Source organism: Ananas comosus, linkage group 13, assembly GCF_001540865.1.
Source record: "Ananas comosus cultivar F153 linkage group 13, ASM154086v1, whole genome shotgun sequence".
NCBI lineage: Eukaryota > Viridiplantae > Streptophyta > Magnoliopsida > Poales > Bromeliaceae > Ananas > Ananas comosus.
The window spans coordinates 9,911,854-9,937,878 of record NC_033633.1 but is presented as its reverse complement, the minus strand read 5'-3'; the positions used below and the strand labels follow the sequence as shown (position 1 = coordinate 9,937,878).

At 36.1% G+C, this 26,025-nt stretch overlaps 2 protein-coding genes across 2 annotated transcripts; both read right to left on the bottom strand.

Moving 5' to 3' along the window:
* On the bottom strand, positions 320–12,729 carry LOC109719451 (acyl-CoA-binding domain-containing protein 4). The gene is made up of 18 exons (XM_020246148.1): positions 12,426–12,729; positions 12,156–12,226; positions 10,491–10,554; positions 10,348–10,419; positions 9,501–9,704; positions 9,319–9,396; positions 8,875–8,985; positions 8,702–8,768; positions 8,558–8,619; positions 8,062–8,201; positions 6,009–6,135; positions 5,807–5,921; positions 5,275–5,363; positions 3,853–3,936; positions 3,360–3,554; positions 2,118–2,273; positions 1,723–1,782; positions 320–1,006 (listed from the first exon to the last, which is right to left on the bottom strand). Exons 1-18 carry the CDS (start codon positions 12,576–12,578, stop codon positions 824–826), a joined length of 2,031 nt encoding a protein of 676 aa, XP_020101737.1. The 5' UTR covers positions 12,579–12,729; the 3' UTR covers positions 320–823.
* Positions 19,456–25,646, bottom strand: LOC109719076 (formin-like protein 16). The gene is made up of 3 exons (XM_020245594.1): positions 25,422–25,646; positions 22,031–22,158; positions 19,456–19,991 (listed from the first exon to the last, which is right to left on the bottom strand). The coding sequence occupies exons 1-3, from the start codon at positions 25,588–25,590 to the stop codon at positions 19,710–19,712; spliced, it is 579 nt and encodes a 192-aa protein (XP_020101183.1). The 5' UTR covers positions 25,591–25,646; the 3' UTR covers positions 19,456–19,709.

Sequence of the window (26,025 nt, the reverse complement as noted above, 5' to 3'; positions counted from 1 at the left end):
AAGCAAGTGCACGGAACAGTCTGGTGCCGTGGCACTTACTTCATTGATTTGAAGTTTTTATGATCCAAATTTTGTAGCTTTAGAAATACATTTTTTTAGCGCATCATTAACTGTCAAAATGGAACTCCCTTTGACTACTGTAGTTTCCCTTTGTATACTGCCAAAGAGAACACATGAACATCAGAAAAAAAGAAATATATATATCTTGCAAACCACCCTAAAATAAAACAGTAAAATGAATTAAGTAGTTGATGTCTGCAGGAGTTAACATCTGCTGAAAGATTCACGAGTTAAAAACCAAACAATTGGCCAACAGCAAAATCAAAAGAAGTACATGTTATTCGCCGGAACAAGAAATATCGGCACAATCTGTTGTAAATAATGGTACTTGCCACTTCTTAAAGAACATGAATTTGACTTGTCATAAAAAAAAAAGAGGAACAAACAGTTTGATAGACGAGGTCCAGTGCTGTTCTGACTGTAAAACTAAATTATACAATAATATGTAATTTTCAAATTCTATAGTGACAGAAGTTACTACGAGACACGACGAAACAAAACAAAAAAAAAAAAGAAAAATGAAAAATGAAACCGAAGAAACTGTGAACCTCATTAAGCAATATATAAGGGAGAAAAAAGTGCCTAGGAATCGATTTCTATAAGCACTAGAATACAACCTCACCTAAATTTTGATCACTTATTGTAATGAATTAAACGAACACAAACCAAAATACTATTATGTGAAGGATTGATGAAACTGCAGGAGAGTAGAGTTATATTTAACCTGGATGAATCGACCAAAGTGCTTCTTACATCATTCGTTTTAGGAGTCAGACCTGTCCGGCGGGGTTCCAGCGATCCAACCCCACATGCCACCAGAGCTCTGCCTCTGCTTAGCGTTCAGAGCAGCTTGTTCAGAAGCCGCTTTCTGCCGTTGAAGCAGCTCGACTTCCTTCTGAAGTGCTTCCATCGACTGTAGCTTTTGCCGTAGCTCCGCAACGTCCACCTGTCATTTAGAATTATTTTTACTCAGTTTGTCGCCTTAAGATGATTTCCGGGTGAATATAAAAACTAGTGCAAGTAGGGCCATGGCTTTTGAAGAACTAGAGTAATCATTTACGGACCATATACACAGAGAATCGACAGTGCACTAGGAATAAGAATCATTTGATTTTGAGCCCTTTCAATGCATTTTCATGTCTACAATTGGCCCTTGTAAAATGATACACTTTAAGCCCTTGCAAAATGACCTTTTTAATGCTGTTTGAAGTAAACTGAACTAAGCGAATGATTTTACAGGTGAAGGGTCATTTTCTAAGATAAAATAGACTTCATCGACCGTCAGGAAGTAAAAAGCAATATATGTGCTAGTTCAAGAACTGAAGTGTTTAATTAAAACATCAAAGTACCAAGTTCCAAAATCAGGATAGTAAGAGAATATTCAAGTAACCCCTCAGCGTTACTTCAATATCTTCGTCATAATATCTAAGCTTGGGTATATCACAACTTCCATAAAAGTCCAGAAACCTATGGGTTGCAAATTCTGGCCTACGGTCCCCTTAGCTTAGACAAAAATTTTCGACCATTTTCAGGTTCAGATTGCTCTGGCTTATTAAAACTTAAATAAATCATGCAAATTGTGGCACATAGTTATTACAATTCGATGAGAAACAGACAAATCCAGTTGACAAATTGATGTGACATGGAATATTGTGCGAGTACCTCAAGTTTGAAACACCTTGATTGTTCAGCAGCAAGTTGACCACGAATAGATTGAAGCTCCTGCAATCACATAAAATAAATAAGAAATAAATAAATAAACAAAAGCTACTAGAAGGAAAACAGGAAAACAACACCCAATAGAATGAGGCTATGGTTGATGATGCAGAAATCAGGTTTGCAGACATAAATTGCATTTATTTATGTGCAAATATGCCGGTTCTGTGAGGCAAAATGACACACGAGAGGTAATAAAAGATATCAGACAAGACAGTGGCATTGCTTTGAGAATCCTGTCAAATTTATTATGTTGCCAAATGGCAGAGTTATCTATCCAACTAAGAATTTCAACATTTCAAGAATGGAAAGAAACACCACTTACAAAGTACCAAGCTTACCTTTGTAAGTTCTGAATTTCTATTCTCTGCATCAGCAAGCTCTTGCTTAAGCTGGAGGGTCTGCAGTTGTTCCTTGTTAAGTGTTGCTTCTAATTCCTCTTTCTCGGCTTTTAGGGCTTCCAGAAGTTTTTCGCTTGTTTCCTCACTTCTGATATTCTGAACAATTACATTGAAGCATGTGAATCAAACAAGTTAGATACAATCTTAACCTTCATCCTGCTAGCGTTTCTATTGAAAACCTATCAGTTCCAGATGAGTCTTTATTAAAGCCTGCGCATTTCTATTTGTTAAAGCCAATGTTCACACTCGATATGCTTGCACTTGAAAATGTATTTAGATTGAAATAGTGCCTACTTATTGGTATTTTCATTAAAAGTAACAGCTCTCAAAAACTCTGCATCTAGCATGTGCTTTGTGGATTAAAAAAAATCTGTAAGGAACTCCTCAAAGGGTTTCTGCATGAGGATGGATGACATTCATCCCCAAATAGTGCTTTTGACCCACCTATCTAACCGACTTTAAAAAAGAATATTTTTAAAGGGGCAATTTCTTATATATCCCTAAAAAGTTTCCGACTTTTCGATTTACCCCTCTTAGAAGGCTAATATTGAAAATACCCCTCCTACGTTCCAACTTATTTCTAATATACCCTTAGAGTTAAAATCTGTTAAGTAACACTGTTATCTCTGTAAAATTACTATTTTGCCCTTTTCAAATATACCCTTCCACCATCATTGTCTTTCTTATTTGCCCTTAAAGTCAGGGGCACAAAAAGTATTTCAACTTTTTGTCTTTTCCAATATACCCCTCTACCGTAACCAACCTTTCTTATTTGCCCTTAAGTTAAGGGCAAAATTGGTATTTTAATTTTTTGTAACTGTGATAGATATTTAACTTACGTTTAACTCAGGTTAATTTAACACGAGATAATTGCAGGGGTATTTTGTAATAACGGTGGAACATATGAGGGGTATTTTAGAAAGAAAAAAAAAGTAGGGGTAGATCGGATATTTTCAGACGCATGAGGGGTATATAGGCAATTATCCCATTTTTAAAAGGGTAAAATTTGCTAACAGGTGGATTTTACAAATATACTCTCCATATACAATCTTATATAAGGAGCTCCGAATTTTTTTTTTTCTCGTGCTCTGTTAGGTGGAGGAAACTTTATTTCTTTTTCCTAATAATAGTAACTACTACTCAAAGCTAGATTTCCAAGCTATGAATATTTGTGAACATTACCGCAGCTGAATCAACATTATCCATCACAATCTCTCTTATCTTTCCATCTTGAGTAGTAGCTTCAATCTCAGGTTCCACATCCCTGCTAGCATTTGGTGAGATGAATAGGGGGTTGACACTGTCCGGCTGAGAAACAGGTCCATCCACCATCTTCGACTCGATGTCAGATTTGTGGCTCGGTTTAAGAACGTAGACCTAATCATCAGAGAGAACCAAGAAAAAAAAAAAAAGGCAAGAACATTTGAAGAAGGCTCAAATACAGAATAAGTCCCCTGGAGAATCAAAACTGAAAGATAGTCCCCTTTATATATATAAAAGATCACCTCTTTACCCCCTTCGTAGGGAGTATAAGATTTTTCTTAAAAATCGAGGGATCAAATATAGGTTTTGTCTCGCAAAGGAGTAAAGCATAAATCACAACATATCTAGAAGGTTTCTTGTGGTTTATCCAATTGAAAAAAAAATAGATATATAGGAGGATAGTCAATATTACATCATTGCTGTAGCGTCCATTGTATCCTCCAAATGACACAAGAAAATCTTCTCCATTATAGGTGCAAGGAACTAAACTCAAGCCCTAGAGATAACAACAAGAAAAAAGTCAGTTACCAAGAGGAGTCCATCCCACTGATGTACTCCACATATCAAATTATGAAAGAATCAAGGGTCTTAAGATTTTTAAGAAGATAAAATCTGTTATTCAAGTCTTGGTTTTTGTCAATTTATTAAATGCTTAAGTTTATTAAGTAAACAATCTAGCAAAGAGGAATGGAAGAAACGAAAGAAAATAAAAGAAAAAAGATAAGATAAAATGCAACTAACACGATTTAACATTCCTGCAACAATATGAACCGGGATTAAACTGTTGGATGTGAAAATCATGGTTTATCCAATCATCTATCTAGTGTACAACTTCTAGAAGAATCCATCAAAGATGATATCAACATGTAAAACATCATAACAACAGAGCCAACAGCAACATCCCAATCTCGTAACTGTTGAGCATATAAGCTACACATATGACACAAAAAGATTAAGGTGACCTTAGAAGTGTTGCCTCATAGGAATACACCTTTTCCCAAAATGGTATAGTTCGGCAAAAACTTAGCATCACAGACAATAACTTTCGTGAAAGCATTTTAAGCTTTGACCACAGACACATTGTAATGTCGCCATGTCAAACAATGAATCCAACTCAATTAGAGACTACACTCAAATTTTTTTGTATAACAGGTAAGGGCATTTGCACACAACTACAGGCTTAGAACCTGACTTTTATGACTAGACATAGGGGGTGTTTGGCCTAACTTTTAAAACGCGCTTTTGGGCTGAAAAGTGATTTTCGGCTCAATAGAGCGTTTGGCAACTCGCTTTTAAAATCTGATTCTGCTTTTAGAATCAGAAAACTGATTTTGAAGGCTTCAGAATCAGAAGCAGAAAAAAGCTGCTTCTTGAAATCTGATTTTGATTTTGGATTTAAACTCCAAATTTTTATTTTAATTTTAATTTCAATATTTAAATTTAAATTTAATTTTAAATTTAAATTTTCAGATTCATTTTTTAATTTTTAAGGTCAGTTTTAGGCCCATATACGTAATTTATCTAATAATTTCTGTAATGAGAAAGAAAAATACTGGATAATTTAAAGTTCAATTGGTGTCAACAATAAGATGTTATCCCTGACTAAATTAGAGAACTACATAACAGATACCATAAGCTTTTTGACAGCATCTCAAGAAACTTATTCTTTCTACTTCTCATCGATAAAGCTTATCAAGTTACATCTTGTTTGTAGGGTACAACATGAATGTTAAGCACACAGGAATTCTAATCGGCTTTTATAAGTGTTCCATAACCATGCAATTAAGCTCATATCATTATAATGAGACAGAATTAATGTAGCCTGCATAAGTACCTCACTGGCAAGAGGCACACGTCCTTGAACGGTTGTAACAACTGACCATACCAATGCAGACATGTTAAGCACCAGAGTTTCAGAAGCCCCTGAAAAACAATTTTATATATGGATATCAAATTCTATCAAATCAAACGCACGCTTGATTGTCAGCGCAAACAGCAATACCCCAAAAGTAAGCTATAAGGAACACACTGAAGAGGAAGAGATGGAGTCATTCAATCAATTCATCATAAACTGAAATCCGTCAGGTCTTAAGAATTTGTAAATAATGTTCTTACATTACCATGTGAAAGTGGTAAAGTATTGCTCAGACAGTCATCAAAGGCCATGATTACAATTTATCAAGCTTTGTTAAAATAGAGATAGTTACTCAACAACGATAAGATATTGCAAAGTGCAAATTCTTAAGCTTTAACAAAACGTGAGCAGTCTAACGGTTTCGTAGAGAGAAATCATCAGTCCAACAAAGAAGTGAAAGCAAGAATGAGAATAAATAAATAAATAAATGTCATAGGCCACAAATTCGTACCAGTCTTATTATCACCGCCACCGACAATATACCAACTTTCTCCTATTGTTGCACCCGCATGCCCAGCTCGCGGGCCTGGAACCAAACCCTGCTGTTTAGGTCTTGACCACTCCATCTGCAGTAATCAGAAAAATCCATTAAGGAGAATACCAAGATTTTTTACGATTCTTCGACCAACTATTTTAAGAATTGTAGCTCTCACTGTTTGCAGGTCAAGGACATGTAGATCATTGAAGCACGTTGCATGAGAGCCCCCACCAAAAATCAAGAGATATCGCTCTGCATGGCAAGCAGCAACATGGCCTGACCTCGGCGAAGGAGGAATACCTCTAAAACATAGAAAAGAGAATACAAAACTTTAGGCTTAGCTCCCTGACACTAGAGTTGTATAAGAGAGAAGTGAAATATATATAGAATTAGGTGCAGTTGCCCTAAGAATGCTTGGTGTTGTAAAAAGGTGAAGATCTTTTTAGAACCTCTCAATGGGTAACTAACATAATAAGTAAACTTAATTAATCAGTCTGTTAGAGGCATATCAGTTAATAATATAGTGAAATACAAGCTTGTCGTACTTCCCATTTTCATATGCAAAATAAGGTCAAACGGTTAAAAGTGTTATGTCGAACCTTTTAATCTATGAAGGAAATGAAATAAAGTACACTAATCCCAAGAACATTCTAGGCTAAGTGTTGTTGTTTTGAAAGGGAAAGAATTACATAACACATTATACAGAAGAGAAAATAACTTATGACTAAGAAAAGAAAAAAAGAGAATGAAAAACTAGTTCATGTATAAGATATTATTGTTCTTTCTGTCCAAAATTTCAACAAAAAGAAAACAACTAAGGCGGCCAGCAGAAATTTTATGTAGAGAACCAATGTTCTTCTATAGGAACAATGTTTTGAACATGTTGACGAGAAAAATGAGGAAAACATATCTGAGAAATACATCATCCAGCATATACGACACAACCTATGCAATTTTAGAGCAAAAACCACTGCTCATTCAAGAAGGCAGAAGGAATCACTTGTTTGAGTTCCTGTTATGCTGATAACCACTAAGAAGGAGTGTGGTCCTTATCAGGACTGTATGCCAGGGAAGAGGATTTCTTCATTCAAGGATAAGATCTCAACGGACAATGAAGTAATAGCTTTCTATGAGAAACAAACGTCTCACATATTGGGTAAACGAGAGAATACAACTCGCAAAGAGAAGCCGACTGAGTGTCTCAAGTTGTAGATTGGTGAATCAAATGGTTGAGAAGTCAAGTAAATCAGCAGTCTGTATTGGCTAATGCACAGAATACAATCTATTAGTGGGCCAACTAGTCAAGTTTTTTTGGGCTAAAACTCAATTTGTCCTACGTCATGATGTCATCGTAATCAAACAGAGTCCAGTAGAGTGCAACTCACATATGAGAAGTCCTATGGAATTAACAACATTTTACAACCAAGTGTCAAAGCCAACATTAAACTATTGATATCTTGGAGCAACCCTCCGGAATGTGCTTAGAGCATACTATTAAAACAAGAAAAAAAAATGATAATTCTTGATAGGGATTAGTCTTCATTTCAAAGGCATAGAAGTTAAACAGACAAAAGAAGCTGAAACTTCAGCTTAATGAATATAGAACGAGATAAAAAGAATCTTCACTATTTCAGTTTCAAAACAACAATCTGAGACTGGTTTCTGCAATTATTCTCGAGCCAATTCTGAGGACTGCATACGTTGTGGTACAATATAACTGCCATGTCAACTGCATTACTCAAAATCCCACATTTTTTTAACTACCAGATTGTGATTTCTAAACTCTTTGACACTTCACGCATCTAAACCTTTAAAATCTATAACATTGAAAGATCACTTTGCAGGAAAATTGATTCCCCTGACTTGTAACCCTCGATTTTCACCAAGTCGAAACGATTTTAAAGAAAATTAGGCAATTTAAATCTACTAGCTATAAACATGAATAATGAACTTTTCTATTACAAAATTGAAAAGAATTAGAGGTTAACTTCGAGAAAAAGGGGTATGTTTAAGGCATTTATTCTGAAACTATTAAAATTGATATTCCCAGTGATTTCATTTAAGAACTGTGTCCCAAGGCACGCTAATACAAGGAAAGTTGGCACAACCTGCCAACCCACATATTGGTCAAACATATCTACACTTTGGTTATCACAAAGGCGAAGTTCCGAAATAACCAGTTGTAAAACTTGTAATACCCAAGTACGACAGAAAATTCTAGAACTTACATGGCCTCAATATCGTCCCATGTCATAGTCTCAAGATCAAGAATGTGCAAGTCATTTAAAAGAGATCTCTTTGCGTCTTCGCCACCAAACATGACTAAAGTTGTCCCAACAAGGGTCACTGACTGGCCTCCTCGAGAGATCTACAAGAGCAACCAACTCAAAAAAAAAATTATTCGGATCTAATTATGCTACATATCAATATTTCACTCTAAGTAGATCTAATTTGGCAGAAAGTAAAGTTTCCAGGGGAGTATCTTTTCTTGACTCAAATAGAAATTTTATAAGAAAAGAGCAGATCCGAATATTAGCTAGCATACAGATTGGTTTCTCCGAACAACTGAGTAAAACTATCTTACTAAATTGACTTACTCATTTTTTCAAAGAAGTTTTGCATAGGTTTGAAAGGAAAAGTAAAAAAGAAAGGCATATTTTGTGATATTCAGAACGGGGAAATTGACGCCTAATAACAACAAAGAGTCAGAAGTAACAATATTACCGGTGGCTTCCCATAAGTCTTCAAATTTGACCAAGTAGAGGTTCGTGGATCAAATTCCTTCACTAGCATAAAAATAGCGAAACATTATCACAAAAATGAAAACATAAAACAAATCACCAAATCACCAAATGAAATAACTTAAACCTGAAACTGTTTCCGAAGGATCTTTAGTGTGTCCTGCAATAGATAAAATTTTGCCCTCCCAGGAAATCTGAAAAGGTAGCGTTTATTACAAAAAGATAAGTAAAATAATTCATTTAAGACTAACTATAACAAGAAACACTTTCTAGCAACAGTAGAAGAATTTTCAACGTTACCAAAGAGTGGCCAGCACAAGGAGAAACAGCAATGGTGCTAGATGATTCTGGAGATCCTGCTTGTGTTTTAGCCTCTATCTTAGACCAAGTCAAACTTCTAAGATCCAAAACCTTTTTCCAAAACAGAACATAAACAAAGCCACGAAAGTATAGTTAGATGCCAATTTGATCAGCGGAAACCAAAAAAAGACCACCTAAGGCACGAAACAGAAAGAATAAATAAATAATTAAATGCTTTAGCACCATCTGAGTATGCAAACAGTTTCAATAACCAATATGCAGAACTGAAATTAGGTTCACAAGACCATAACAAGAAACGCATGTTAGGGCCAACTAAGGCTGCTGCTACTGAAAAGCCACTGCAGAATGAAAATTAAGCAGCAAATGATCCTGCAGAATGCTGCCTGCTATTTGGCACAACAGTATGAAGAATCTTTCCTGTACCTGAAGGTCACTGAGGTAGCGCCCATTGTAATTTCCACCAAAAATGTACATTTTTTCCCCCACTATAGCTGCTCCATGCTACATATAAAAATTCAGATCAATCTTTATATGCAATTAAACAATTTAAAGAAAGAACTATCTGGTCCAGTAAATAGAAGGCAGGTAAAGAATAAGAAGAGGACCTCATAGCGGGGTTTTGGGTGCTGTCTAGTTACTGACGGTGCAGTCCAGTGATCGTAATTACGAATGGAACCAAGACCTTCCATAACAACATCCTTATCCTGGGTCTCCAAAGCACTTCCATTTTCTGTGGAAATGGTTTTAGGCTCTGGAAAGGGGATACTGTTCGGAGCAGCTGACTCCAGGGCTGCCTCTGGTTTAGGGTTCTGATAAATAATAAGGAAAAGAGATAATAAGCAATTCACAGGAACTCGATGAAAATTTAGGGGAAAATATCAATTTGTCACGTAAACACATCTAGAAGCAAATAATTTAAAAATCACATAAACATATATAAATAATCACTAACTTTCAGATCAAATGCCGTTCCAATAAAGGACAGACTTACCAGGATATGCTTTGTTATAAATGTGCGGTCAATCTGCAGCACATTCAGCACATTCCTTTATTGGACAATTTTTTATGTTATTGTATACAACCGGAGTCACACACCAACTTGTTTCCACAAAGTTGTGCATCCAAGTTCATCAATCATTCTAAATTTTCCGGCTAATTTGAAATAGTAGCAAAGTGCAATGTTAAAACACATACAATTTGTTATTCAAGAGGGCAACTGAGAACAGGATAAAGAACAAGGGTTTTTTTTTGTAATTTAGCCTGCACATAATTTGAAACATACAACTATCATTTCAAAACATTGAATTTGAATATTTATGCATTATTATTTAGGTTGTTGTGTATATCATGCCATTCACATAGGTTAAAAGCATAAGGAATGCATAGTAAAAGAAGAAAGTTAACAGCTTCTCTTATATAAAGGAACATGTAACGAACAGCTAAAATGCTTACGTGCATTTGAACATCTACAATAGGCTCGATGGTGAACTCAGGAACTCGGGAATACCAACCAGGATCTTCCTCCTGTCAAGTGCAATAAAAGAATCAGCATTTGGACACTTACGTATACATGCAACAGTACAAAGTCGATGTACCTCCAGAATTTTCACAAAGAGACGCATTGCTTCTGCTGGAGCCATGTTTCCCAGGCCATGCCAACTAAAATAGTAAGCCATGATAGTTTATTAATGGTACAGCTAAAAAGCCACATTAAAGTGTTTCATGTAACAAAACTGGAACATTCCACGGCATACTATGTTTCACCTTGACAAACAATAACAACAGATGCACATTGCCCAGTAAAATATTTCTCCAAGGCTTCTGACTAATGTTTTACATAGCAAACAGACAACGAAGTACACAGTATCATATAGTATAAAATGTTTCCTAGACAACTGACATGGATGTTGAGTAACAGAAGACTTAAAGAGTTAGCCATCATGTTGCTTATGATTGCAAATACATGAATATTTTAACAAGAAAGAAGATTTCACATAAGCCTTCTTTCTGATTTTAGTTGTGTCAACAATCTAACAAGGCATATGCCTCCAAAATCTTCTCCAAGATCTATCCAAGTTAGTATGTAAATGCAACCAAAAGAAAATAATCAAAAGAGACATGCAATGTAAATTTCTGTTATTCACTTCCAGAGACATAGAGCACTTTAACTTATGAACAAATAAACAATAAACTTAAAGCTTCTCTTTCAGACCAAAGGTAGAAATCATCTGTAATACTATTTACAAAAAACTTAGTTCTTGTAAAATTTTAAATAGCGTAATCAACTATAATAAAATAATATGTTATAGAATCATAATAGGTTCTCAGCTGACAGCTAGAAACAAGACAAGAAAAGACAAGTCAAGAAGATGAAACAAGACCAACATGCATAGCTATTTTTAGGTGCATAGATGAATTAAAGAGAAATATATCCAATATCTATATACTGATTACTGAATCCATGAGGAATCAAGATTACGCTTAAAAAATTCAAGAACTACTTCCGAGCTAAAGCACTCAGTATATTATTCCTAAGTGCATTTAGAAGTTAAAATTCAATCCATACTGAACCAGCAACTAAAAACTCATTGCAAAAGTCTCATTACAGCCATCATAAGACCAATGATTTGACGAACTTCACGATGATATCTATTAAATCATTCAGCAGTTGATAGCTCAATATTATTGTAACTCAAGAAAATAAGTTAAAAAAATAGAATTTCAAGTCATTATTTGACTAAGATTCCAACAATCAAATCGAATGTATGATAAAGATTCACAACAGTTCTTCTAAATGGTCTGTTAGTTTGTGAATTCATCATTATACCGATCCAATAAAGGTGTATTTTTGCTGAATCTATCATGAAAGTGTCTGCAAGGCTAAGTCATAGTAAATATTTTCCCACGACTGCACACAAAATATAGGTAGAAATATACTCAGTTTCCCTCAACTATAGGCCATTTAAGATACGCCAAAATTTCTCAAATTTAATGGCTCTATGTTTTAGTTTCATTTGCTAAAAAAGTGAATAAATCTATTCAATTTTGATGGTATCACAGGTGAATTCGATAAAACACCCAATTTAGCCCACAAACATCACTCAATTCAAAAAATAATCAGGATCACTCACAGGTATAAAGTGGAAGGGACCATTTCAAAATGCTACATAGGCGAGGGGGTCTCCATACATTTTTAACCCAAGAAGAAGAAAAAATAAAATAAAATAAAAGAGGAGGTAATCAAAATGAGGAGTACAAACCTAGTCCATTTGCTATTCTCCACAGGGTTCCAAGCTCTCGGTTTCGGAACGTTACACGGCCCTACCGTAGCCTGTAGCCAATGAATAATACAAGAGAATTTTCTCGCAAATTAAAACGAAATTAGGGCAAGAAAACCTAATCCGGACCCGAAAACTCTCAAACCCACCGAAATCGCCCTACCAAACCCCAGATCTAGAGCTCAAATCACAAAACAAGCGTCAAGGAACCCTAAAATCGGCAAACGGGAAAGCAGGGGGATCGATCGGGACCTGCTGGTAGAGCCCGTAGAGGAGGAGCGCCACGTCGTTCTGGAACCTCGAGATCGCGCCGCCGCCCCCGCCGCCGGCGAAGCCGGCGTAGGCGGCGGCGGCGTGGAACCTCTCCGGGTACGCGAGGCCGGAGCTCGCCCTCGCCGTCGCCATTACGGAGGAGCTCGAGATCGAAGAAGAGGAGAGAGAGAGAGAGAGAGAGAGATGGATCTGTAGATCTAGCGCTTATGGCCTCTTCGCGGGCGACGTGCGTCCCCCGAATCTCTCTAAAATAAAACGCCCCTCTCTCTCTCTCTCTCTCTCTCTCTCTTTCTCTCTCCTCTCTTACGCCTTCCTCGACACTCGGGCTCCTATTTTGCATTTAGCCCCCTCTAAAAAACACAAATTTTATAAATAACTAAACAAATTTATATTTGCATAAATAGTCTTTTCCTTGCCGGCACGTGCGTCTATCAAGCGTTTGTAAGTTAGGCTTAGTTTGGTATTAAGGTCCATCTATATACTTCTGCGTTCTCCGGTGGGATCACAGAAAATATATCATAACCGACTCATCGCGATATGCGGAATACAATATTACCAGGGACGAAACCAGGATTTAATTCTGGGGGAGAAAATATATCGTAACCGACTCATCGCGATATGCGGAATACAATATTACAAAATTTGAAGTACAAAAATACAAAATAAAATTTAAAAAATCTTACTTACCATACAAAAAATAGTGCTCGGCGCTTCTTCAAGTCACGAAATTCATCAATGATTGAATCAATAGTAAACTTCTCGGCAATTTCTCTTTCAATATACACGATCAATGAATTAGTGACAAAGTCATCATATATTTTATTCCGGAGATCGGTTTTGATAATACTCATTGCGGAAAATACCCGTTTAGTAGTTGTAGTTGAAACCGGAAGAAGTAATACAAGTTTAACTAATCGGTAGAGAAGTGGATATATTTCTGACTTTCTTGTTGCCACCAACCATTGACATAATTCAAAAATAGTTGTCAATTTTTGCAAGTCGGAATGTCGCAAAATTTCAAATTCATAATGATGAAGCTCTATTTTCAACCCGTCTCTTTCAAACTCGCTAAAATCTTGAGGATAATACCTTTCCGCAAGATTACAAATGTCATCAATATTAAAAGATTTGCAACTATCTTTAGGATCCAAAACACAACTTAGAGTAAGTAATTCAATCATATTGTCACTAAATCTTGTATTCAATTCTTGCAATTGACAATCTATTGCACCATTAAAAATATCAACTCGATAGTGATGCTCAAGTATAATATGGTCTCGTTGACGACGAGCACGGCCTCCTCTTCCCACATAAGGAGCAGACATAATTGGAACTTTCATGTCATACTTCGCACAAAATAACTTTATTTTGTCAAAAAGAGAATCCCATTCTTCATCTCTAAGTTTTTGAATAAGTGATTTTGTTGATGCAACAAGATGCATAGCATTAAGAATATCTTGAGATTTACGTTGCAAATATTGACAAAGAATGTAGGTCGCCTCCGTTATTTCTTTCATAAGATGTAAGATAAACACAAATTCAAAAAATGACATTGCCTTATGAGCTAAATGTGCTTCACCACGTTGAAATGCATTGGATCCTTCATCAATAATATTCTCTAAAACTGTACATGTTGCTTTAAACATTCTTAGCAAACTTGTAATAGATTTGAAGTGTGAACTCCAACGAGTATCACCGGCCATTTGCAACGTGCCAACTTGATTGAGTCCGGTTCTTGTCTCAAGCTCATTCTTTTTAATCAGTTCTGCAATTTCAATTCTATGAAGCTTTTTTAGTTCATCATTTCGCTTGGTAGAAGATCCAACAATGTTGACAATAGTACTTAATTTTGAGTAAAATTTATAAACCTCAAGAATATCTTTAGATGCCGCAACCAAAGCCAATTGGAGATGATGGGCTAAACAATGGATATAGTAAGCATAGGGACAATCATTAGAAATTAATGCTTGTAATCCATTTCATTCACCTCTCATATTACTCGCCCGTCATAACCTTGGCCACGAATATTTTGAACATCAAGACTATAATGAGAAAGAACGGAATAAATTACATTTTTCAGGGTTAATGCTTTAGTATCCGAGATGTGAATAAGACCAAAAAATCTTTCATGAACAAAACCTTGTACATCAACAAATCTCAAAATGGTAGCTAACTGCTCATTTTTTTGACTCATCGCGTGTTTCATCAACCATTATAGAAAATTTCGAGTCGCCAAATTCATCTCGAATTTTTTTTTCTTACTTTCTCCGCTGGAACTTGCAAAAATTTTTTTTGCGTATCCGACGAAATATAAGAAGCATTTTGCGGAGTATTTTCTAAAATAACTTTTGCAATATCTTCATTAAGAAAAGAGAACACCTTCAACATTTCCAAAAAATTACCCCGATCAATAGATTCTTTACTTTCGTCCCGACCTCTCATAGCACATCCTTGAAAAGTAAGATATCTAACTGCAATTATTGATGCTTTAAGGCGTAAACGATTGTCTGCCTTTTATTGTGATGTATGTCTATGAAGCACATTTTGAATATGTTGAGATTGTTTTATCAAGTTTTCGCAAGCTTTTTCGGCAACTTTATGAGGCGAGTTTGGTTCTCTACCTATATGATTTAGAAAAACACATCTTTTTCCATCTTTCACTTTCTTCCAATTATGAAAATCGTCAACAGTGAATGCATTTTGTGAAGAATGCCCATGTGGTTTGTTAAAAAGACAGCACAGTAGACAAAATGCGGCATCTTTGATTGGAGAATATTTTAACCACGATTTGAATTATTCAAACCATGAAGATTGAAAACGACGTTGATGAGAAGGAGGCCCACTTTTTGGATATTCCAAAAGTCTCGGTTGATATGGACCATTGATTTAATATGCTTGTCGAACTTCATCACATTGTTTTACAGGATAATTCCAAATTTGAGGTCGTAATCGAGGATCACGCTCAAAAGGCATGTTAACTTCTATTCTTGGAGATTTCAAACGACAACTTTGGAAACCCATAGCCTCATCTCTATAAATATCTTCTTGTTTATTAGCTTCCGAGTTTTCAATATTTTTTCTTTTTTAAAAAAAATCGAGTGTAGTTGTCTTTCCCATTAAAACAATAAAGGTCTAGATACCTACAAAAATTATGTCAAAAAAATCAAGTATTAAGATCTAATTTATATAAGATAATTTACAAATCATGTAAAACTATATAAAAAAATAAAATTTTAAAATAAATTGCAAATACTAATTATTTTACTAATAGCTAGCCGAGAAGAGAAAAAGCACTTGTTCATAAGGAAGAAACTCATATCAATTCAAAATTTTGGATCCACTGCAGTACTTTTGGAATATGCATTTTGGAACTAGAATTGAACATTTCATTTGACATCACTGCATCAGACTATTAGAGCATGCATATTAATAATTACTTAAATAGTTGAACAAACAACAAGTAATAAATCAAGGGCATACCTCATAATGACATAACACCAACAAATTATTCAAGAGAAATTGAAAGCCCGGAGGGGTGTAGCCGGATAGTTCGAGGCGCCAAGCCCGAGCGGCGAGGGGAGAGCACCACCGGCGCCCAGCTTTCTGGCGAGCTAGAGTTTCGAGGCTGGAGAGAGAGATTGAAATTTGAGAGAAGTCCGGCGATTCGGGCGAGCACTATCGGCGGTCGGCGCCCGGCGGTCCGGCGAGCTAGAGAGAGATTAAAATTTGAGAGCTCTGAGCCTTGGAGAGGGAGTGGAAGTGTGGAACTAAGAGAGAGAGAAAGAGAGAGAGAGAGAAAGAGTGTGGTTACGTAGTGGGAGTGGAAGTGTGGATTACTGAGAGAGAGAGAGAGAGAGAGAGAGAGAGAGAGAGAGAGAGAGAGAGAGAGTGGTTACATGTGGATTGTGGTGTGGGAGGAGGCGCCGAGGCGGGCGTCGGGCAAGCGAGCGGGCGGCGCCTGGGGGCGGGCCATCATGCTGCATGCGTCATGTGTGATGCGTGGCCCACAAGCAACCTTTAGTTTTCAAAACAATTTCAATTAGGTCCCCAAAAGTTATTATATTTCAATTTGTTCAACAACTTAATACTAAATCTTTTTGTAATTTTAAAAAATCTGGGGGGGCCATGGCCATTGTGGGCCTATACATGGCCTCGTCCCTGAATATTACGTACGACAACAAATAAAGTATTTTTTCAATATACTTTCTCACCACACATAATGCAATCTTCCCGCAATCCCAAATGAAGTTGTATTTGAGTATAGATATGAACACGGTGATTCATTCACCGTGTTTGACTTAAAAATGCAAATATGGTGCTAGCGTGGCAAGAAGAGGGTCTTTTGTGTAGATATAAATTTGTTAGGGTCATTTGTAAAAAACAATTGAGAGGGGTTGAATGCTAAAAAAGCCCTCGACACTTGAACCGGTGAGGAATTTTTATTGCGTGTGCCCGGTGAACCAGTAAAGAATAATACTCCATAGTGATTGTTTGATTCACCTATTTTTAGGCTATGGAATAAAACTAAGATTCTTTGTTTCTGATAGTTGTTATTTGTTTTAGAAGAATCTGATTTCGTTTTCCATTCTGCTGTGGCATAGGAATGGCTCAATCCATTTATAGCTCATCAGGCTTTGAAAGTTTGAATTAGCCTATTTCAAAATAACCCACTCAAAGCCCCCGCTCACAAACACCTCTCTCTCCTCTCTTTAAACCAAAATCTTCTCTCAAAATTCTGAACTAATGCCACATCTAGCCTTATTGAGAAAAAAAATTCCCAATCTAGCGTTCTTCTTAAAAAAATTCCTAATCTAGCCTTCTTTTGATGGATTAGAAAATAAAAATTACTTAAGAGCATTTATATGTTAATTAGGAGAGAGAAAATTTTTCTCTCTCTTTCCTCTCAATTAATTCTTATAATAATAACAATAATTAAAAATTAATATTTAATAATAATGATATTATTATTATTGAATGATAATTTTATTATTATTATTATTATTATTATTATTATTACTAGCATTTAGTACAAGTGGTAAATCACTTGGTGGTTGGAACTTGAAATTCTGAGTTTGAATTATTATTATTTCAGCTAAGTTTATTTCTAAAAAAAATAAATGAAGAGGATAGCATTATGCTATCTTTCTGAAAAAAAAAATCAATAATAATAATATTTATTATTATTATTAAATATTAAATTTTAATAAATATTATTATAACAAAAATTAATTATTTTTAAATATTAGTAGGGTGGGAGGAGAGAGAGAAAAAAATTTCTCTCTCCAAGTTAGCATATAAATACTATTAAAGTTATCTTTTATTTTCTAATTATCAAAAGAAGGCTAGATTAGGAATTTTTTTTAAAAGGAGGCTAGATTGGGAATTTTTTTTTCTAATAAGGCTAAACATGGCATTAGTTCCAAAATTCTAAACGGTCTGTTCCAATTCTCATTCCAATAATGAACAAAATATTCACGAATGATTCGTCATTCCATTTTTCATTCCAATGTAATTCATTCTCATTCATATTTCAAGTATGAACCAAATATGTCCCGGAATGTATTTGTTTCACCGAATGCGGAGAGAGGTGAATTGGTTTTCGACCTTGTGGTGAGCCACACTCCATTCACAAACGATTGTCAGCCGGGAGCTGTGCTCTACCCGCTGTATGAGCCTAGCTCAGTTAAGACGAGTCTCACACTTTCGGCTAGTCTGAATCGACCTTGTGGTGAGCCGTGCTCCACCTACAACGTTTGTCTGCTAGGAAGCCGTGTTCTACCAGCTATATGACCCTAGCTCCACTGAGAAGTCTCATACTTCTGATTAGTTTTAATCGATCTTGTGGTGAGCTGCGCTCCACCCACAGCGGTCGTCAACCGGGGAGCTCCTTTCTACCCATTGGATAACCCAAGCTCAGTCGAGAAAAGTCTCACACTTTCGGCTGATTATTGACTCCAAAAGCAACTAAAGCAACTGTGACATTGGCGTCCTGGGAGGGTCACCCATCAAATAATTACTCGATCATTAGCACATTTAACCCCTTTTAACCTCTTAGGCCTAACCACCGCCCAAAATGTTATTGTCAGGTTAAGAGGTTTAGTCCTATTATACCTAAAATATATAGAACTGTTTCAAATCCTGAAATGTCAAATTTCGACTTCAAAAGTTGAATACGTCGTTTATCTTTACATGCTTAGTTGGTATACTTCATATAAATCTTATAATTATAAATTTATTAAAATAAGTAATTAGCTTAAATTTTGGAGTCAAAGTACCGTTTGACTAACTCAAATCAAACAAATTGAAAGTTAGGTTGTAAAATTAAAATTTTGAAAGATTTAATAGTCGATTCAAAATAGTTCATAGTTCAAGTTATTTAGGTTTTAACCTAGATAATGTTATGTTTCGCTTATCGTTGCGAGTTGGTTATAGTATATTTTGTAATCCCATCGGAAAATGTAAAAGCATAACTCTATATGCTTTCTCCCAAACTCCATCTTATCTATTACTCCCAAACTCCATCTTATCTATTAACATTAGATGAGCCTCGAAACCAAATAGCCCCTAAGCCGGCTTCGAAGGATGAAATCCCCAAAAGAATCCTGCAAGCCTCATAGCCGATTTGAAGGCCTTTCAACCGCAAAAGGGCACTCCAAAATACAACCCAACATCGCAAAAAAATCAAACAAGAGAGACGACGCACACGGCGCGAGTCCACCGAAAGGTGCTCGGGAAAAAAAAGAAGCAAGCACAATAACAGTAGCAGATGCAGATAGGTATTTTGATCTATGCTGCTCACATGCTAGGGCATGAACTCGAAAAGCAGTGTGACGCCCCAAAATGTTACAGCCAGATTAAGAGATTTAGCACTATTATACCTTATATATAGGACTATTTCAAATCTTAGAGGTGTCACATGCAACAGTTACAAGTATTAGCTGTTGACTCCGCGCCGCAGTCGGATTCGAACTGCACTTCGACAGCAGGTTCATGTGCATCAGCAAAATGAAAGGACAGAGCAACTTCACTAAACCAAAAAACATAAATGTTACTGTTTTGCTCCCCCTTTCACTAGTAAACCCTAGTGAAGTAAGGTACTGTGCCTGTGTGGAAACTAAAAAATTGAAATCCCCACTCTTGGGAAAATTGGGATCAATAAGATACAAGAGTAAAATTTTGCAGCTTGTTTGAGCTCTTTATACAGCACAAGTGTGATACCATCTTTCCGAAAGAAGTCAATAAATTGAAGCCATGCTTTGGCTGTCAGTCTTCTGTTTTCTTGTCAGTTTCTTCTTGGGGAAACGAGAGGAATTGCACGATCTTTCGAACTTCGGCGGCGTCGATCCTGAATTTCTCCGCGATTTCTTGAACGGCCATCGGCCCGCGGTGATAATCCGACTTCCCCTGATGGAGGAGGATGATTTGGCGGATTTGCGCTACGTTCAGGGTTCCAGGCGGAAGCGGCCTTCCCCCGCTCCCTCCAGCGTCAGCTTTTGAGCTCCGAAGCTTCGGCAATGGCCGATTGTATCGCTCTACAATTGATGCCTGCGATAAAATGTTTTAAGATAACAAATGTTGTTATGGCTGTAATTGATCATAGAAAAGCTGTTAAAAAAGATACAGATGTTTCGCTCGAACTACCATCCTATCTTGGGATGGATCCCTGAAACTATAAAACTCTATTATTTTACTACATATTTCATTACTTTTTTATGTTTTCGCATATCCCATCAAGTAATGGAATCTTCCTTTAGAATACAGAGTATTAGTTTATAAGAGCTAAAAATCACTGTTTAAGTTACGACAATAAAGTATTTAAATCGAATATGCTGTAGGGTCGAGTAGTAAAATCGAAGTTCTGAAGTTCAATTACCCATATTTCAAAATATGCTATACTTCAGGAGGATTTGTAGATATTTATATTGTAGAAGTTGCCATCTAATGAAATGAAGTTGGCCTCGAGATCACAGTTCGCAATCAACTTCTACTCAACAAAGAGACTGAATACACCCATACAAAATTAACAGTAGAATACTCGGACAGTAGTATACTCAGACGCATAATACTGCGCAGGCTGTTCCTATATTGTATGAAGCATCCACATGAATAAAAGAAGACGAATTATGTTACAGGTCATTCAAACTATGCCACATAGCACTAAGCACAGTTTTCTTGCTAACCTCTCCCCTTGAAAATTCCACATTAAAAAAAGACCTTTTGCTTGCTAAACCAATCTGACATAATCTCGTGCGATTGGTGATCCAGGATCGACCTAGACAGACGCATCTTTGCCCTGAACCAAGCTTAATGTTATTTCAGTCTAATCAAATCATCTTATGCCTTTTTCGGAAGTAACTAGTAGCAGGTGCTTGATCAAAGGTCATAACCGTCCGCCAGGAAGAAATGGCAAGTGCGCCACAGGGGAGCGACATGGTAGATTTATTGTTGATAAGTGGAAGCTTCGCCAAAGGGAATACGTCTACATCAAGGATTGTGTTGGCCACGAAAATCTAGATAAAAAACATTGAAGATACCTTTCCTATGAACAATCAACTAAAGACGGTAGGAGAAGGGTAGGAGACCTTCAACAAATATAGAAAGCTGGGTACCACTGATATTACCAACCCGCTTTCGCTTTTCCACGCCATATATCGCTATTCATAACCTGAAACCTTTCTTCACAAACAGTCCTTTAGATTGTTCTCCATCAATTGGCCAGATACCAACATGTCAAAAATCATAAAGGTTTCCACAATGACATAAAAATCTAATAAGCAACTCTTTTAACCCACAAGCCATAAACTCGTGAATGGTATGTGCATTTCAAATAAATTTAATCACCATGATGCGATTGACTGGAAAGTCGATATATATTAAAAAGAGACCCTCGTTATCCAGCAGCAACAAAAGAGAAACTCTCCTCAACCCGACCTGACTTCAAAGAACATGAGAATTACCTTGAAACATAGGCCCCCTTCCTAAGCGTCAAACATATACTTGCACCGAATACATTAAATGCAGCATAACCTAGACAGTTGTCTCATAAAATTTCGTATGATAGTCTCTTTTAAGCATTCATTATTAGCTGCTTCTATTTATTCAACTAATGGGAGGAGTATGTAAATTAAGCAAAAGGACTATTAGATCTCAATAGCCTTTTTTAAGTTATATGAAACAATCATTATTCTCCAAAAGTTTAAACTACTAGAGAACGGTGTTTTTAATATTTTATTTTCAACACTCCCCTTACGTTTGGGCTCAAGATTTTTTGATAGGCCCAAGATGTGGACTTGAATTAAATAGGAGAAAATGTTCCTCTACACCAATCTATGTAATGTCTTTTTTGGGAGCTCGAAGAAATGCATCTCATAATTATGCTAGCAGACCCCTTGCTCTGATACCATGTTGAAGAATATGAAACAACCGTTGCTCTCCAATAGGTTAAACTACTAGAGAACAGTGCTTTTAATATTTTATATTCAACAGCCATGCATGATAAGGAAGGTAAAATGTAGTACAACATTTATCGTAATCTATGACATGTCAAAAGCAATAAGCATAAAACATCAACTTTTGAACCTTACCTCACCCATTTCTAATTTGCCTCCAGGCTTTGATGTGATTCTACCAACCATATGCCTGAGCATGTCGTCATACATTGGATCCCGCTCCGCAAGTACACCATGATCATCTTTAGTTGAAGTAGTCACCTCTAATAACAACATTAAAACAAGCAATCAGTTACAGAAAAGAGAAGTATGAATAAACATTCTGAAATTGCATTTTATTACTAACAAAAAACAAAGAGAATGGATGGTTTTAAGGAAAAGCTGTTTGGTTAAGCCTTAAAACCACTTAGGATGTGAAATTACTTTACTAAAAATTTAATTAACACAGGCACATAAAATAAAAAGTTTACCTAAACAGAATCTTTTGAGCTTCGATACAATGAGATGCCCCTAAACTGTGTTTAATTGTTATTTTGAGTTGAAAAAATTCAAGCAAGTAGGCAATTAGTGGAAACCATCTTCATTTTAAGCTTTGGAGATTACATGCAATAAAATAATTCAGAAGGTAGAGGTGAATATGGTTTGCATGCTATTTATCTGAGACAGCCAGGAATCTATGATATACAATGCAGATTTAAAAATTATCTACTTGTATCATTCAGTACATATGGATACTTTCGAACGCCACCGAAATCAGATCCATCAATTGCATATTTAGTGTTGGAGAGGTAACAAATAATAGCGCTTCTCTATAACTACATCCCTTGTATTTTCTCCAAATCTGAAAATCATTTCTTTTATAGATTTCTTCAGTATGCTTTTACTAAGCAAATCAGCTTTATATGCGTGCCTTAAAAACAACTATGCGGGTAACAAGTATTCCATTTGTATGACGTACTGTTAGGTTTTGCTACCCATTGAGCTTCCAAACTAATACTTCCAAAAGAAAAACAAATCTCAATACACCGACTTGTGCTTCATAGGCGTTGATATCTCTGAATCCGAATAATAAAATGGGCTGATCCGATCACATTATTATGAATCCAAAATAACATGTTCGTGAATCAAGCCTAAAGTAATATCCTATAATGACTATTCTAAAATAATCATCAGTAACATCAAATCAGCTGTCGGCTCTGAAATATGAAATGCAAATGTCATTCATCCAATACTCTGAGAATGTAGAAAACTTTTAGTATGTAAATACAAATATCAAGCTTTTAAGATTTAATTAGACGAATAGGGGTCTCAATCACATAAGAATATGCCATTGTATAACTTAGATATTGAATTCTCTAAACAGATAGCCATATTTATAGTTTAAGAATTTTACTGCACTAGGAAGCTTTTTATTAATCAGTGTAACAAGGTGGCAAGTTGGAGACATATAACAAGAGACAAAAAGGGGATTCTGAATGTATATAAAGTCAAAAGGGGCAGTTTATATTAATTGATCAACAAGGTGCCAAGTTGGAGATGTTTAGAGTATCAAAACATCAGATGACCCGGTTTAGAGTATGAAAATTCAATTTTATATTTAAATCTTGCTCAGCTTTGCCCCAAAATCCATGAATCTTGTTAGTCATGGTGACCCAAGTGTCAACTAGGTATGCACAATCGCACACAGACACTCCAAAAGAGATCTTCCAAGTGCAGATATCAGATTTGTAACTTTTTTTGAGTTACGGATTCTGCAATTTTTTCCGAACGTGCATTTCCTATACAAATGTAGGATGAAAATGTATTGGGACCACTGTCCAATTTGAAATAGGCTCTCCGACTTTTTCTTTTTCTTTTTCTATTATTGACACCCTAAACTATCTTGTTAACAAAACATATTATCTCCATCAGCTGCAAAATATTTAGGACACAAATAATAAAATCACCGTTACATTGAACAAAACCCCAACTAAATCACTGAGAATAACTTAAATAGGACAAATCAAAAGTCAAGGGATTACTAGTCGAAGGGTCTTTCTCAAAATAGCATATTGTTGAGGGAGTCCTTGCAGTACATTTTGCATGTAAAAAGTAGCAGAAGGCCCTATTTAGATTTTGGAATAAGTTATACAGTGATAACTTGTTCTCTTCGGTACAAGAATTTTCTCTTTTTTTTTTATGATTGGAAGCTATGAGTTTAATTTTTTACTACTTCAAAGATCTTGGCATCCATAATTCGGTAGAACGACATATTTTACCTATAAGGTGGTTTGTCTTATTCCGAGAAAATGCCTTGAGGACTGAATATGGTATGTCATTCTGGACATTTGATCACGCTCCTCATTACCAGATGCTATAAGCTTCTTGAATAAATCAAGAAAATATGCCGAATAAGATGTTCGTGCATCCAAACAGGGCCTTCAAGGACCAAAATCAAACTCCAAAGTTTCAATCACGAAAGAAAATCTTTCTGACAAGGTACATCATTTTAGACATTTGATCACACTCCTTATTTAGCAAATACTATAAGCTTCTTGAGTAAATCAAAGAGATATGCCGAATAAGATGTTTATGCATCTAAGTAGAGCCTTCAAGGACCAAAAATCAAACTCTCAAATTTCAATCGCAAAGAAAATCTTCGTGATACCGAATATGGTACGTCATTCTGGACGTTTGATCACACTCCTCATTTACCAAATACTATAAACTTCTTGAATAGATCAAAGAGATACCCTGAGATAAGATGTTCAAGCATCCAAACAGGGCCTTCAAGGACCAAAAATCAAACTCCTAAGTTTCAATCACGAAAGAAAATCCTCATCGTGAAACAAGTTATCAAAAGATAAAATATTCCCACATCCAAACATGGCTAAATTTGATAAAAGCACTAGTAACTTCAACTAAAACCCCATTTTAATAGAGAAAAACAACTCCAATCAAAACAATAAATTAAAAAAAAAAAAATTCCAAGAGATTGCTACTTGAGGGTGTCCTTTTAGTCAAAATATCCTATAATTGGAGGGGATCCCTGCACATTTTCCACCTATAAATGCAGCTCAAAATACATAGCCATAAAAATCACTCATAAGCAACTCATATCAACAAGAAGAAAAAGAAAATCTAATATATATATAGATAAAAAAATGTAAAATTTACCCGAACTATAGACCATTTAAATTTGACTACTCATCCTATAAAAATTTTAATTTTACCATTCAACATTTCTATTTGTTTGATTTGACATTTTGCCTTCAAAATTTAAATGTACTGTTTATTTTAGTTAACATATTTCATGTGATTCCGCAACTATAGATTCATTAAAATAAACAATTAGTTTAAATTTTGAAGTTAAAGTGCCGTGGCCGACGCAATTCAAATAAATTGAAAGGTTTGATAATAAAATTAAAATTTTAAAAGGTTGGGTACCCGATTAAAAATTTGAATCGTGCACAGTTCAGATAATTCTTTTTGTACATGTTCACCAATTAGAAAAAGAAGAAGAGGGGGGGAGATTAGATCGCTCGACCTGCATCGGAAATGTCGACCCGATCCTGCGCCGCGGCGCCGCCCCTTGCCGCCGCGGACGGCGGCGGCGGCGGCGGAGGAGGAGACGTCGGCGGCGGCGGAGGTGGCGGAGGAGGCGGCGGCGGAGGGGGGCGCACCTTCCCCGAGGATCGCCGGAGAGCCTGGCCCATCTCTCCCCCAATTCTACCCCTTTTACGACTTTCTTTTTTTTTTTTTATTTTTGTTTGGAAGAAAAAACAGGGGGAGGGGCTGAAGCTGGTTTGGTAATGGATCTAAAAAAAAATATAAAAAATATAATTCGATCCGAAATAAAGCTACTGTACCATCGGAAGTGTAAGAAAATTTGTGCTTCCAACTTTTTGATTTTTGGATCAATCTCTTGAATCATTTCTGATCTTTAAATTAATGTTATTATATCCTACAACTTTTGATTCGAAAGGCTAATAAGTCCGAAGCATCAACTCCCTTACACTTTTGATAGTATAATAGCTCTATACATTCGTTCGGTACAAGAATTTAAGTGCCGTGGCACAGGATCGTGTCGGAAACTTACCGGCACGGTACGGTACGATGCGTGCCGGACCGTGTCGATGCGTGCCGATCAA

Excerpts from the sequence above, each read along its gene's own strand:
- LOC109719451 (XM_020246148.1), bottom strand. The coding sequence starts at position 12,578 with ATGGCGACGGCGAGGGCGAGCTCCGGCCTCGCGTACCCGGAGAGGTTC. Across the intron at positions 5,364-5,806 it reads TGGCGGTGATAATAAGACTG|GGGCTTCTGAAACTCTGGTG; the intron begins GTACGAATTTGT and ends ATTGTTTTTCAG. Across the intron at positions 1,007-1,722 it reads CAAGGTGTTTCAAACTTGAG|GTGGACGTTGCGGAGCTACG; the intron begins GTACTCGCACAA and ends TCTAAATGACAG.
- LOC109719076 (XM_020245594.1), bottom strand. The coding sequence starts at position 25,590 with ATGGGCCAGGCTCTCCGGCGATCCTCGGGGAAGGTGCGCCCCCCTCCG. Across the intron at positions 22,159-25,421 it reads GGTCGACATTTCCGATGCAG|AGGTGACTACTTCAACTAAA; the intron begins GTCGAGCGATCT and ends TGTTGTTATTAG. Across the intron at positions 19,992-22,030 it reads GCAAATTAGAAATGGGTGAG|GCATCAATTGTAGAGCGATA; the intron begins GTAAGGTTCAAA and ends ATTTTATCGCAG.